The 15,704-nt window shown below is 42.9% G+C and overlaps 1 protein-coding gene across 2 annotated transcripts in view; it reads right to left on the bottom strand.

Moving 5' to 3' along the window:
* The window catches only part of LOC143294755 (mRNA export factor-like), a 37,048-nt gene extending 21,631 nt beyond the window's left edge, over positions 1-15,417 (bottom strand). Inside the window, exons 1-4 of one of the 2 annotated variants that reach the window (XM_076606226.1) lie at positions 15,306-15,417; positions 12,863-12,988; positions 11,094-11,189; positions 10,043-10,135 (exon numbers count right to left, since the gene is read on the bottom strand). In XM_076606226.1, the coding sequence (XP_076462341.1) occupies positions 10,043-10,135; positions 11,094-11,189; positions 12,863-12,955 (282 nt within the window). In that variant the 5' untranslated portion in view covers positions 12,956-12,988; positions 15,306-15,417. Of the gene's footprint in view, positions 1-10,042; positions 10,136-11,093; positions 11,190-12,862; positions 12,989-14,658; positions 14,792-15,305 lie in introns of those variants that run through there. The other variant, XM_076606227.1, reaches the window with a different exon arrangement.
* Positions 15,418-15,704: the final 287 nt, after the last annotated feature.

The following is a 15,704-nucleotide window of genomic DNA, read 5'->3' as shown; positions in this document are numbered from 1 at the left end:
TAAGTGTGTGTGTGTGTGTATGTGTGTGCACGTATGTGTTTATGTCTGCACGCGTCTGTATATATATGTGAGCAGTGGTAAAATGTGTGTTTATCTGTTGATCTGTGTACTATTATGTGTGATATCTGTCAATGCGTGCATGTGTACATGTGTGTATGCGTGCATGCGCACGCACGTGTGTGTGTGTATGGATGGTGTGTGTATGGTGTGTGTATGTGCATGTGTGTGTGTATGTGTACACACGAGTACATGTGTTTGTGCACGCGTCTGTGTATGTATGCAAGCAATCGTAAAATGTGTGTGCACATCTATGTGTTTGTGTGTCTGTGCATGTGTGCTGTCTGTCAAGGTGTGTGCACGTGTGCATGCACGTGTGTGTGCATGCATGCGTGCATGAGCATGCACCCGCATGTGTGTGATAAAAAACAACAGCGATAGTGAAATGTACCGACGTCCAAATGACAGAGGCTGCACTCGCATTTGAACAAAACATCACACTATGTGCAGGTTAAGCGCACGAATCTACCGAACCTCAGCTATAGATCCCTGATCTAAACAATGTATACTAACTGCAACTTATCTTCGACTGAGGTAATCACAGCAATACGTCAAAAAAAGTATGGATGTCAAATGCTACTAAAGTTTTTCTCCAGTGATGAATTCTTCACCTTCTTGGCATTTGCTCTGCGTGTGTGTGTGTGTGTGAGCACGCGCACGTGTGTGTTAGGTTTTGTGGTCAGCAAAATCACAGATTTTCATTATTCCACCGAAGAGAGGTAGTCCGGGTGCTTGAATCATAGAAACTACAGACGAATTGTAGAATATGGCAATTCAATGTCCGAATGAGAAACAAGCAGCGGTTTGAACATCAGTATTTATTTCATGCAAGTGATGCAAATGAAACTTTGGTACTTTGGCTATAATTCCCAGATCTAAATAACGTACACTAAAACTCCAGTCATGAAGGGTATTGCCGCATTTTTGCTGACATAATTTCAGAAACAGACTCAAAATCAATCGCTACAAAGTTTTTGTCACAATTGCTACAAGGTGATTCTTGAGAAAAGTGACGCTGAGGCAGAGATGGTGATGCAGAGATGGTGTGCGAGATGGTGATGCAGAGATGGTGTGCGTGTGCATGTGTGTGTGTGTGTGTGTGTGTGTGTGTGTGTGTGTGTGTGTGTGTGTGTGTGTGCGCGCGTGCGTGCGTGTGTGTGCGTGCGTGTGTGTGTGCGTGTGTGTGTGTGAGAGAGAGAGAGAGACTAGAGAGAGAGCGTGCCCATGCCTGCAAGCATGTAACTGTGTGATTTTGTGTGTGTGTGTGGGTGCACACGCTTGAGTGTGCACATCAGTGTATGTTATATGTGTGTGAGTGTGCATCTGTATATGTTTATGTGTACGAGTCCGATGGTGAAATGTGTGTGGGTGTGTGCACGCGTGTGCATGCGTATGTGTGTGCACGTGTGCATTTTTCCTGCCAAACAGTTATAGTCATACATTGATTTAAGCATGAAACGTGTGCATGGTGTGTATGCAAGCACACACACACACACACACACACACACACAATGAGGCCGTGGGCATGAACTTATAAATTCCATTTATGTCCGTGGGCCATAGGCACATCGGTATGCTTTGGAACAACGGAGTAAATGTTTTGCTAGTGTCTGTTTTTCCTGTTCTTTTCTTCCCTGTCGAAAGTGCACTCTTAATTTCTTGATTTGATCAACTGAAAACAACACATTTCACTCTCAGATCTAATTTACGTACAATCTTTGGTATCGGGGTTCATTTCATCAACACAGAACAGACGAGAAATGGGCTGTTTATAACTGAGATAGATAAGTGAAGAAGTGAAGGGGACAGTAATCCCCCACCCCATTTCATCTTGAGATACAGCGGTAGTAACATGGCAACAGCCGTTGTTGGCGTAATCACATTTAAATTTCATTCTTGCCACCCCCACTTTTTATTCTCTCCAGATTTGCACAAATTTCAGCAAGGGCATACAGGGCTTTTCAAAAGATGTTGCCAATAAACAACTGCAAACCAACCTGTTTTTCTTTTTTTTTTTAACGTGTGTGTGTGTGTGTGTGCGCACGCTCCACTGTTGGAGCTCGGTTTTTTGTGGGTTTTTTTTCCAGGTACGCAGAAGCGCAGTATCAAGTGCGACCTTCAGTGATAAATTTCTCGTAAAAAGGAAGGGTTGTCAGGTCTGGGACTCAGTATTCTTGTAATTTTTCGTCAAAAAGACTATCAATATCATGCTGTCACAAAATATGTTTGGTGAACACACTTTTCAAGGCAAAATCGCCAGAGGGCAAGGCAATGCATTTATCTCCTACAGTTTTCAAGACATCAATGCATGCGCAAGTAAACAACAAACTCGGTTTGACAGATCTGAATATGAGTTCTTCTCTGACATTTCTTTTCAGTTCAAGTTTCATCACGCACAAAATGACATCACTGAACATAAACCTGACAGAGAAATCAAAAAGAGCGGCCAGGCTACACAAATGTATGCATGCCAGGAACTACCACAAAACTTCTCCACGCCAGGAACTACCACAAAACTTCTCCATGCTGGAAACTACCAAACAAAACTTCTCCCCCAAAACTACCAAACTTCTCCATGCTGGAAACTACCAAACAAAACTTCTCCAGCGGAAACTACCAACAAAACTTCTCCATGCAGGAACTACCACAAACTTCTCATGCGAAACTACCAAACAAAACTAATCCCACGCCATAGAGATACACAAACAGCAAAGCGTTTTGCGTAATCACATTTAAATCATCTCACACCACTTTATTCTCTCCAGTTGCACAAATTTCAGCAAGGCAAAACAGCTTTCAAGATGGCCATAAACAACTGCAACCAACCTTTTTTTTTTTTTAACGGGTTGTGGTGTGCCCCGCTCCAGTTGAGCTCGGTTTTGGGTTTTTTCCAGTACGCAAACGCAGTATCAATGCGACCTCAGTGATAAATTCTCGTAAAAAGAAGTTGTCAGTCTGGACCAGATCTGTAATTTTTCTCAAAACTATCAATTCTCTGTCACAAAATGTTTGTGAACACACTTCAAGCAAAATCGCCAATGGGCCAAGGAACTACCACAAAACTTCTCCACGCCAGGAACTACCACAAAACTTCTCCATGCTGGAAACTACCAAACAAAACTTCTCCACACCAGAAACTACCACAAAACTTCTCCATGCTGGAAACTACCAAACAAAACTTCTCCATGCTGGAAACTACCAAACAAAACTTCTCCATGCCAGGAACTACCACAAAACTTCTCCATGCTGGAAACTACCAAACAAAACTTCTCCATGCCAGAAACTACCAAAACAAAAGTTCTCCATGCCAGGAACTACCACAAAACTTCTCCATGCTGGAAACTACCAAAACAAAACTTCTCCATGCCAGGAACTACCACAAAACTTCTCCATGCTGGAAACTACCAAAACAAATGTATGCATGCCAGGAACTACCACAAAACTTCTCCACGCCAGGAACTACCACAAAACTTCTCCATGCTGGAAACTACCAAACAAAACTTCTCCATGCCAGGAACTACCACAAAACTTCTCCATGCTGGAAACTACCAAACAAAACTTCTCCATGCCAGGAACTACCACAAAACTTCTCCATGCTGGAAACTACCAAACAAAACTTCTCCATGCCAGAAACTACCAAAACAAAAGTTCTCCATGCCAGGAACTACCACAAAACTTCTCCATGCTGGAAACTACCAAAACAAAACTTCTCCATGCCAGGAACTACCACAAAACTTCTCCATGCTGGAAACTACCAAAACAAAACTTCTCCATGCTGGAAACTACCAAAACAAAACTTCTCCATGCCAGGAACTACCACAAAACTTCTCCATGCTGGAAACTACCAAAACAAAACTTCTCCATGCCAGGAACCACCACAAAACTTCTCCATGCTGGAAACTACCAAAACAAAACTTCTCCATGCCAGAAACTACCAAAACAAAATTTCCCCATGCTGGAAACTTCCAAAACAAAACTTCTCCATGCTGGAAACTACCAAAACAAAACTGAAACTACCGAAACAAAACTTCTCCACGCCAAAACTACTGAAACAACAAAACTTCTCCATGCCAGAAACTACCGAAACAAAACTTCTCCATGCCAGAAACTACCAAAACAGTTTCTCCATGCTGGAAACTAGCAAAACAAAACTTCTCCACACCAGAAACTACTGAAAAAAAATTTCTCCATTCTGGAAACTACCAAAACAAAACTTCTCCATGCTGGAAACTACCAAAACAAAACTGAAACTACCAAAACAAAACTGGAAGTACCAAAACAAAACTTCTCCATGCTGGAAACTACCAAAACAAAATTTCTCCATGCCAGAAACTACCAAAACAAAACTGAAACTGCCAAAACAAAACTTCTCCATGCTGGAAACTACCAAAACAAAACTTCTCCATGCCAGAAACTACCAAAACAAAACTGAAACTACCAAAACAAAACTTCTCCATGCCAGAAACTACCAAAACAAAATTTCTCCATGCTGGAGAAACTACCAAACCAAAACTGAAACTACCAATACAAAACTTCTCCATGCTGGTGTTATAGTGTGCCAGTAGTGTCACCCCCCACCACCTGCACTCTGTCCCCCTTCCCTCCCCATCCCTTCGTCCCCCCCCCCCCTCCTTTTTATCTCCCTTCCCGCGCCATCCAAAGTCCAGTCTTTGAGGTCACGCCGACACTGCGCCACCCTCCCTCCTTTCACCCTCCCTCACCCCTACTCCCTAGTCGGCCCTCTTTGGTCAGCGACGCCGCGTCACCCGCCCCAGCTATAGGAATACGTGCAGTTACGTGATGTCTGCCACCATCCCCGTGTTCGAAACGGACGAGCACGGCATGTTGGTATATCCCGTGTGGCGGCCTGTCTTTCAAGTCGTTCCCCTTCTCCCCGTTCACAAACATGGCGGAGGTAGATGGCGGGTCTTCGGAACGAAAGCTAGGGAGAATTTATGCTAATGCGAACTTTGATCAAGCCGGCTAACAGGCCGAGAGCTGTATTGTCCTGTCTCCCCAATCTCTTTGTGACGTAAATGGGTGAACTTGTCATCATAGAATGTGTATAGACAAGTGGGTTGAATTGTAGCGAATCAGATCATTCTGTAGCTTGCATTAGTATACACAGTATGTTGTGGGAAGGGATAAAACCAGTCAGCACAGCCAGTTCTTAGCTGTCTCCCAGAAGAACTGACTGACACAGGGTGACTGACTGATCAGTGATGTGAGGAACAAGGAAATCCTTGTTGGGCTGTGTGCTGCTTTAGGTTTAGGGTGAATTTTACCGTGCTGCTTATAGGTGCTGCTTTAGGTGTAGGATGATCTTTTTACTGTGTGCTGTATTGTAAAGTAAACACTCTATAAAAACCACTCCATGTGGCCCTGCTATTGATGTGAGGAGAGAGTGAGTGAGTGCAACATTAGTTGATCCCATATTCCCCCCTGCATAACTCCCCTCTCTCTTCTATCAGAATCGAACCACACTCTCACATAAAACAACACCTTTTTACAACTTGGCGTCGCCGACAGGATAGGCAGGTAGAGTGATTTACTGACACAAAAGGCAGGTTAAGCAGTTAGTAGGACTTAAGCAGCACACAGCCAGGTAACACAGCCCAGTAACAGCCCAGACATGACAACCCCAACTACAGTGGCGCAGTTGTTTCCCATGGGGTGGTACATAGCACCCACACTGCCAGTATTCACTGGTGAGCCAGGCAAGATGTCGGCTGAGGACTTCATCACTGAAGGGAGGAGGGTCCTGGCTGCGTACACCATGGGAGACGAGATGGCTGCCTACTTCATCTACAGCCATCTGCAGGGAACCGCACGCAGGGAGCTGATGCTGCGGGACCTGGAGGAGACCAACACCCCAGAGAAGGTGATCAACATTCTGCTGGGGGTGTTCGGCGACGGGCGGCGTGTCACCACACTGCTGTCCACATTTTTCAGCAGGAAGCAGTTGCCAGAGGAGTCCACCTTGGACTACTCCCATGCTCTGTGCAGCATGGGGAGGATCATCCGGACGAAGAGGACTGGGGCCCTCACCGCTGAGATGCTGAGGGACCACTTCATCGATGGCCTCCGGAACCTCCTGCTGAAAAGGGAGCTGCGCCGCGTAGTGACGAGGGAGCCACACACCACCTTCATCCAGGCAAGGGATGAAGCCCTGAGACTGCAGAGAGAGCTGGAGGAGGACCAACAACAGCAACAGACCAGGGAAGAGACAGCACAATTGGGTGACAAACTGTTGCTGTTAGAAGAGAGTATTAGGTCCATACAGGGGTTAATGTCAGATTTAGTCGGTCAGAGAGATGGGGCTGTGTTAGGGAAAAGGGCCTTGGGTAGGAAGAGAAGGAATAGACGTAGGAAAGGTCAGTCAGTGGTGGGAAATGGGATTTCCCCAAAGGTGGGTAAGGTTCTCCCGAAGGAAAAGTACCGAGATTTCCACAATGAGAACCAGAGAGACTTGCCCAATAGTCTCAGGAGGCAGGATCCGAGTCTGAAAGAAAAGACTCCAGTCAGGACAAGGGTTGACTGTGAGGATGATCCTTGCCAGGGTGAAAGGGTGCTGCTGCCCATACCACCTGATCCAGGTGTTCCTAGTACATGTGCCACAAGGGAGGGCACAGGTAATGGAGACTGCCAGGATGCAGTCAGGTCTCCAGGATGGTCACACAGACCGGTGGTAACCGGTTTGTGTGAGAATGGCACCAGGTCTCATCCGAAGCCTGGGGTGCATGGGACATGCGCAGGTGCCATGGTCCTAGCTCAGACTGACAGGGTTGGGAAACTGTCAGGGTCAAGCTGTAGGGTTAGAGCCAGGGACAGGAGTCGTGCAAGCCATCCGGCATTGGTTAGAGTTGTTGCTACAGCCTGCTAGGGGATAATCTGAATGAGGAAAACTGTATGTCATGCTGTGTTGTTGTTTTCCTTCTTTCCAGGATTTGAGGTCGCTGATGTGTGTCAGCTGGAACTCTATTGATTTTTGCGTTGTCTGGCTCTGTTTGATTTTTTTTGTGTATGCTTTTCTGGGTTATGGTGTCCTGTACAGCTTTATCATTTTGAAATGTATTCTTGGTGATTTCTTTTGTCCTGTAATGTCTTCATTTTCACATGTTTATGTTTTTGCTAATTTTTGGGTTAGAGAACTAATCTCCCCATTAGCATTAATTGATGACGGCAGTGGTCAGCATGTGGTCAGCAGCAATGAGGACATTGCATTCAAAAGCCGGGGGTGGGTGTTATAGTGTGCCAGTAGTGTCACCCCCCACCACCTGCACTCTGTCCCCCTTCCCTCCCCATCCCTTCGTCCCCCCCCCCCCCTTCCTTTTTATCTCCCTTCCCGCGCCATCCAAAGTCCAGTCTTTGAGGTCACGCCGACACTGCGCCACCCTCCCTCCTTTCACCCTCCCTCACCCCTACTCCCTAGTCGGCCCTCTTTGGTCAGCGACGCCGCGTCACCCGCCCCAGCTATAGGAATACGTGCAGTTACGTGATGTCTGCCACCATCCCCGTGTTCAAAACGGACGAGCACGGCATGTTGGTATATCCCGTGTGGCGGCCTGTCTTTCAAGTCGTTCCCCTTCTCCCCATTCACAAACATGGCGGAGGTAGATGGCGGGTCTTCGGAACGAAAGCTAGGGAGAATTTATGCTAATGCGAACTTTGATCAAGCCGGCTAACAGGCCGAGAGCTGTATTGTCCTGTCTCCCCAATCTCTTTGTGACGTAAATGGGTGAACTTGTCATCATAGAATGTGTATAGACAAGTGGGTTGAATTGTAGCGAATCAGATCATTCTGTAGCTTGCATTAGTATACACAGTATGTTGTGGGAAGGGATAAAACCAGTCAGCACAGCCAGTTCTTAGCTGTCTCCCAGAAGAACTGACTGACACAGGGTGACTGACTGATCAGTGATGTGAGGAACAAGGAAATCCTTGTTGGGCTGTGTGCTGCTTTAGGTTTAGGGTGAATTTTACCGTGCTGCTTATAGGTGCTGCTTTAGGTGTAGGATGATCTTTTTACTGTGTGCTGTATTGTAAAGTAAACACTCTATAAAAACCACTCCATGTGGCCCTGCTATTGATGTGAGGAGAGAGTGAGTGAGTGCAACATTAGTTGATCCCATATTCCCCCCTGCATAACTCCCCTCTCTCTTCTATCAGAATCGAACCACACTCTCACATAAAACAACACCTTTTTACACTGGAAACTACCGAAACAAAATTTCTCCATGCCAGAAACTACCAAAACAAAACTGAAACTGCCAAAACAAAACTTCTCCATGCTGGAAACTACCAAAACAAAAGTCAAACTGCCAAAACAAAACTTCTCCAGGCTGGAAATTACCAAAACAAAACTTCTCCATGCCAAAAACTACCAAAACAAACCTTTTCCATGCCAGAAACTAACAAAACAAAACTGAAACTTCCAAAACAAAACTTCTCCATGCCGGAAACTCCCAAAACAAAACTGAAACAACCAAAACAAAACTTCTCCATGCTGGAAACTACCAAAACAAAACTGAAACTACCAAAACAAAACTTCTCCATGCTGGAAACTCCCAAAACAAAACTGAAACTACCAAAACAAAACTTCTCCATGCTGGAAACTCCCAAAACAAAACTGAAACTACCAAAACAAAACTTCTCCATGCCAGAAACTACCAAAACAAAACAAACTACCAAAACAAAACAAATCTGAAACTACCAAAACAAAACTAAAACTGAAACTACCGAAAGGAAATTTTCTTCCTAAAATTACATTTAAGTAACATACTTACTGTGACCGACTAGTGCAGACTCCGGCAGGGGTCTGATTCCTGTCCTGTGCAAACTACTACCCGCCTATGTGGAGAAAACGAAAGTAGCTACGACCGATAACCTCCCAAAGTAGGTTACCTCCCCTGTGCATCCCTGACTAGCGCCCTGTTTTTTCCGGCAGCCATCTTGACCCCTGATCCTGTGTTCTTCATACGTCTAAGTTTTTTCTTATTTCTGTCTATCGATTCTTTGACACTCGTGTTTGGTATCTGACGAAGATTTGTATCAGGTCACAAACTTCCTTAGCTCGTTTGGCCAATCGAGCTAAAATTATGGTGCAATCTCAATCGCAAGGGCCCTCTGCACAAAATTTCTCCATGCTGGAAACTACCAAAACAAAATTTCTCCATGCTGGAAACTACCAAAACAAAATTTCACAAAATTTCTCCATGCTGGAAACTACCAAAACAAAATTTCTCCATGCTGGAAACTACCAAAACAAAATTTCTCCATGCCAGAAATTACCCAAAGTCAAGATGTTCTGTGCCGAATTTCAGGCATATGCCAGACAACTTGCACCCCTGCTATAAGCAATACTCTTAACGACATAGTGTCATAAATCTGGGGTGTGTACAAATGTTATGACAGAAAATTGTTGTTGTTGTTTTCTTAAAGGGTAATATAAAAATAAGTTCCCAAAACAAGCTTTAAGTTTCATTTTCAAATAAATATTGTCATCAGCAGATGATGTCCTATATACACCGAATTAGAACAGGAACTACAGACCACAACCAAAGTGACTCTGCTGATGTGTGGCCTCCTGGTGACCTAACATCCAATAATTCCTTTTGGACTGCCTGCGCTGAGACTGGCAGATGAACTCAGGTGTAGTTGTGTATGGGGAACTCAGCGAGTGGTCTGGGACTAATGTTACTAGAACAGTGATGGAGCCTTAGATCATTGAGCAGCACATAAAAAACAAAAAACAAAACAAGAATGTAACACACTGATCTGCTAGTGTATTTTGTCATCAGATCTGCAACAAGAATCTCCTTGGCCGAGAATTGTTTTTTTAACCACTTCTGTCCAAAAGAAGGAAGAGAAGGAACTGAAGATTCCTATGCTTGACTGAGAGATGAGTGTGGAGACAGGCCTTGATACCAATGTGAAAGCACATGAAAACACAGGTGTAAGCAGTGTTATGGAAAATGGTACTCACATCACTCCAGTCCACATCCAACACAGGGCCTGTGTGTGTCTGCTGGGCTTTGGGGATGGTCTGTCCACTCTGCTGCACCTCCCAACAGCTCACCTGGGGTGGACAAGTCATGATCATTGTATGGCATGTCACCCATGCACATCAGTTTACTTTTTAAAACTCCTGTCATGTGGGGTATACATGCAGGTGTAACATATGAAGATTTCAGCTGTGCATAAAATTAAATGATTATAATCAGTTCTTCCCTCTGTCTGTGTGTGTGTGTGTGTGTGTGTGTGTGTCAGGGCATGTCTCAGCCTCTCTGTGGTGTGCACTGTGTGTGTGCATGTGTCCTTGTGTGTGCATACCTATACATGTATGGATGTTTTCCTCTTTGTCCCTCTTGAAAAATATATCAAAATCAAGCACAACTATGAAATTCCTAAAAACAAACCATTGTTGTTTTCTCACAAGTGTTGCAAAACCAATCAGCCTATTTCACATCAGTTTGACATGGTACAATATTATGACACCCAAACCTGTTTTCAAAGCTGACAATAGATGGGAGTTTTGCTTTCTGATCTGACAATACCACCAACAAAACAAGGAGCAGGGAAATAATAAAATCAAATAGGTGAAGTTTTTCTTTTTTTAATAGAAGCTCAAGAAATACAATTAAAAAGAAAATGTGGAAAACAGACTCTCTGAGATACACAAAGATTTTACATAAAAGAGGACCAGAAAAAACAAACAAAAGAGTAGATGCAGGACTGTCAAAACTACAGAGCCTTGGACAGATTATGGTTTTGGGTTAGGGTTAGGGTTAGAGTTAGGGTTAGGGTTAGGGTTAGGGTTAGGGTTAGAGTTAGGGTTAGGGTTAGGGTTAGAGTTAGGGTTAGAGTTAGGGTTAGGGTTAGAGTTAGGGTTAGGGTTAGGGTTAGAGTTAGAGTTAGGGTTAGGGTTAGGGTTAACCCTAACCCTAGAAATTATGTATATGCCAACACCTCCACACAAGTTTGTCACACATCTCTTGGTGATTTTCTAAGAGTACCATACAACAATCCCTGCTCACCTTGTTGTCCCAGCTGCCGGCAATGAGGAACGTGGACTGCAGAACACCAGGACTGAACTTGAGACAGCTCACACTGTCATCCGGTGGTGACATCACCTGCACACATTTATTCCTCTTCTTCTTCTGCGTTTGGTTAGCCGCCACTCCCATGTTCTCTCCTACCTCAACTTTCATGACCTTGTCCTTTTGACTCCTTGTGAGGTATTTAGCTACAACATCACTTGTACTTGAAGGCAACAAATGGGCTTTTATGTGTATGTCCATTTTTTTACCCTGCCATACTCCTTTTCTGGAGGGGTTTTGCATTCATTTATTTGACAAGTACACAGCAGTTAAAATCTCAACAATTATTTCCAAAAAGTTCACAAACATTTCCAAAGGCTTTACCATAAAAACAGACTGGAAACTTAACATACTGGAAACTTATACATTACTTGCAATCAAAACTCACAAACAAAAATCATGAAATACTTAACCCCCAGGCTGCCTATATGATGAGATAACTCGTCATCGCAAGCATGTACACTTCGCTACCACAATGACGAGATAATTCGTCATCGAAATATTCTGACATTTCCCTGATTTGCAAGCAGTTCGTTGACAAAAATGCTGGTCACTTTAGCTTGGGGAATCTTTCTAGATTCTGTTCATAGCTAGAAACCCCATCTACATCATGAGGCAGTCCTTTATTTGAAAGTTTTGGTTGGGTCACTGTCGCAGTGTTTTGCCTGGCTCCTTTCCTCGCTCGTTCAACAAAATGTCGGACTGACACCATGCTCAAGACCTGTGATTGTGGCGAACTAAATCAACCAAGATTGCTTTCTTTAGCTGATGCTCAGAAAGAATTGAAGTGTAAATTCGAAGGAGAAAATAAATGGAGCAATCAAGAGAGTGGCCAAGATATGACTATCAGTGAGTGATGCCGGCTGCACAACTGTAGCAGCCAACACAAACTAACCGAATTATTAGGACACAGTGTGAGCGATTTTCTTGGCACTCAGCCAACGCGGTCTGATGAGAACTGGATAAAGTGATCATGTAAGAGGGGTGAAAAGAGGAGAGGGGTGGAGACTGAGGGGGCGTGGCCTTACATCCATATTATGACTTGGAGAAGTCACAATGCATTGTGTATCTATCTCTTAAAAAAAAAATATATATATATATATTGTGGTTGTTCTAGTATGATTTTGTGTGTGCAGGTATCCATTTATCCAGAAAATATATTTTAGTGCAAATTACCTGACTGATGTTTGTAATGAACAAGTTGAAAATGTGACAAAAAACAAAACACTCATTTCAAAACAACAGCATGTCACTAAAAATATATAAAATGGGAAAACATAATGTGTTTGTCTTCTTTATTCATTTACCTTTCAATAAATATATACTTTTATGGGTCTTTCTCAAATAACAAAGAGCACAGAATTTATGGAAAATTTGTACCTGTTTTTTGTGGAAAAACCCTGGCAAATAGATTTCACTTAAATCTTATTTTCCTGGCAGCGAAAGGGTTAAATACAAAATAAACCATTCATGCAATCAATCCATCACTTACTCATGTACATAAACTAACACACAAATAAGTTTAACAGTCACCAGTAAAGCAAGTAAGAAAACTAACACCTAATTTAGTAATCAGCTGTAATAAACATCTTTATCAAAATATATATCAGTGAATTAATTTCACAGAAGAAACTACAAGTCACCAACAAGGAACAAATAAATGATTAAAAACAAGACATACTGAAAACAAAACGAATGCAAATTACCTCAAAATCTTTCATTGGGTTGGTGTTGGCAGCAGTGGCTGTGCTACCAAAGACGTTGGACTGACCGAACGAGGATGTCCCAAACAAACTCATTTTCTTATGCTTTGAACAGCGCCAGCTTCAATACTGTGGACAAAACAGAAAACAAAGTCATGAACCAATGATAAATCAATGCATAAAAAACTATTTCAACAAATATATTTTCTATCAAACTATGTATGAGACTGACATACTCCAGTTCCATATGGCTACTAAACTTTTTGGAAAGGAGTGACAATAAACATCAAAGGGATAATTTGATCTTAAAAAACAGCAGCTGCGTGGGGGAAAAACACAACAGACATGACATTTTAACATACATGCATACACACACACACACACACACACACAAATACACACACATGATAAACTGAGAGCATTAGAAGATGTACAATATGAAATATGCACATAAATAATTGCTCACACATGAAAAATTTGTCAGGTTTTTTTTTTCTTTTTTAATATATCACTAATAGCAATAGCAACAGATCACTAGATCATATGAAAATAAGTACCAACTCAGTGGTATCAATAATCTAGAAACACTAAATATCATTTACACTGGCCAGAGTCAATACCAAAGATCATGATGAAATTATCTTCTTCAACCTATGATCCTGCGTAAACTCAGGGGCTGGTTCTATTTTAACTGAGAGAACTGTTAAAACATGACCTCCCAATGCCGCAAAAAAAAAAAAGAAAAAAGTTTTATAAAAAGGTTAAAAAAAATTTTTTTTTAAAGACATAAAAACCCAGGATTGGAGTATAATGGGGATAAACCTCTCCCCTCACCACCCATCCCTTCCACCCAACATCCTCCTCCTTGAAAACTAAAACTGGTGATGTGGTATGAACCAGAATCTCTGAAATCTGTTCACTTAATAGAGCACTTGGCTGGCTCAACCGTATGAGCCACAAGCTCACACTCACATTCAAAATACTGAGCCAGAGTTTGAATTTCAGCACATATCCCCCCCTCCCCCTGCCCCCCCCACACATTCAAAATATTGAGCCAGAGTTTGAATTCCCGCCCCCCCCCCCCCCCCCCGAAACACCCCCCCAAATGAATGTTATAAGTAGAATTTTTTTTTTTTAAACTGGCTTTTTCACTGCCAAACTTTAGGTCTTGTCATCCTGGTAGTATCAGTAGTGTTTCCATAACCCAAATAAAGGCTTACAACATGGATTACAGGATCTTCACTGAGCATACTATCCATCTAGAACATAGCGTTTTTAAGATTCAACATTGAAGCAATGTTGTTTTTCTTGGTTGGTTGTTTGTTCGTTTGTTTGTTTGTTTTGTTTTGTTGTTGCTGGAATATGCTGCTGCCAACAGCCAAGACCCCATCTGTCTTCTTCTTTCCCTTGACTACCGCCTTCATCCTTGTGAAGATTCTGTAGACTATAAGGGGGGTTTGCGTGTTTTTGAGGTTTCCTGAGGCAGAGGTTGCTGGGCCAGGGGATGGGGGGTATGAGGGGGGGAGGTATGGGGGTGGGGGGGCAGGTGATCAGATTCGGGATTTGAAGCCTTCCAGGGTTGGGCTGAGGGCAATCTCAGCAGGAAGGCTGTTCCAGTTTGTTATGGTTCGGGGAAAGAAAGATTTTTGTCTGTACATTGTCCTGCAGTTGGGGTGATGGTACGCTGCTGGGTGCGATCCTCGGGTCCCCGTGGATGCTGAAGGATTTTGAGAGGGCTTGTGGCATGTGTTGATGATAAGACTGCCGCTGTGGAACTTATGAAAGTTAACCAGTCTTGCCTTTCTCCTTCGCTCTTTGAGGGGGGACCACTGAAGAGTCTCCATCATGTCTTGCACATTGGATGTTTTCCTGTGTGCTCAGCGAGCAGCCCGGCGTTGTACTGCCTCACGTTTCTTCAACGCATTTTAAAGTCACACTCACTAGGAAAACACTTCCATCTCTCTTTAAAGTGTTTGGCTTATTTATTACTACCCCAGTTGCCACGTTTACTTTTGTTTCTGCTACGCATGCAAAGTCTTCGCAGTACCAGTACACATAGCCAAAGGTAATACACCTAAATTATAGTTCACATCAAATAAACGAAATAGACACGACTAAGTAATACATCTAAATTATCGTTCATATCAAATAAACACGAGGATGCCATACTCAAGAATAACAGGAATATCAGTAAGTATTTCATGAAGAAATTACATGAAATGAAACTGAAAATCAAATTTCAAATCATCGTTACTGATGTGCGCTGAGATCAAATCATTTTCATCATCACCGCAAAGTGGAAAGTGCGATGTTTAACCCAGTGATATTGGGCGAAATGGGTAAAGTTCGCATTACCGGTAAAGTCATATCTATTCCGTGCTAATTACAAAAAATCATGCCACGCCAGGAATTAAATGAAAACGAAAACTCTATCTCTTTACTTCACCTGATTCCTAAAATTTCGCGCAGTCTCGGGAACAGGAACAAGATCGTTAAAAACTAAGATTGCTGAAAAATCAAAAGTGTACTCGGAATATAGCGATGGAAAACATTCACAGAAATCCCGACTTTTACTTCGGAATTAAAACAGCTTTTCGTTCCTCAAATAGGCTAGATACATGTGTTATTTTCAGAACGTAAGACTGAACTTTTTATCTAAAACTCCGGCTGAAACTGGATGGCACCAGGAATGCTATAAATAGAAAATTATGTTGATTTTCCATGTCTGAACCAGCGATGACGTCACGAAACTAGGATTGTCTGGATCTGGATCTGGTAGTGTACCTGGCAGACGTCACTTCTGGCGATACGGAACTAGGAGGACGCATGTACCTAGTAGAAAAAA

Source organism: Babylonia areolata, chromosome 20 (genome assembly GCF_041734735.1).
Source record: "Babylonia areolata isolate BAREFJ2019XMU chromosome 20, ASM4173473v1, whole genome shotgun sequence".
NCBI classification, from domain to species: Eukaryota; Metazoa; Mollusca; class Gastropoda; order Neogastropoda; family Buccinidae; genus Babylonia; species Babylonia areolata.
This window is presented reverse-complemented; position numbering and strand designations above follow the sequence as displayed.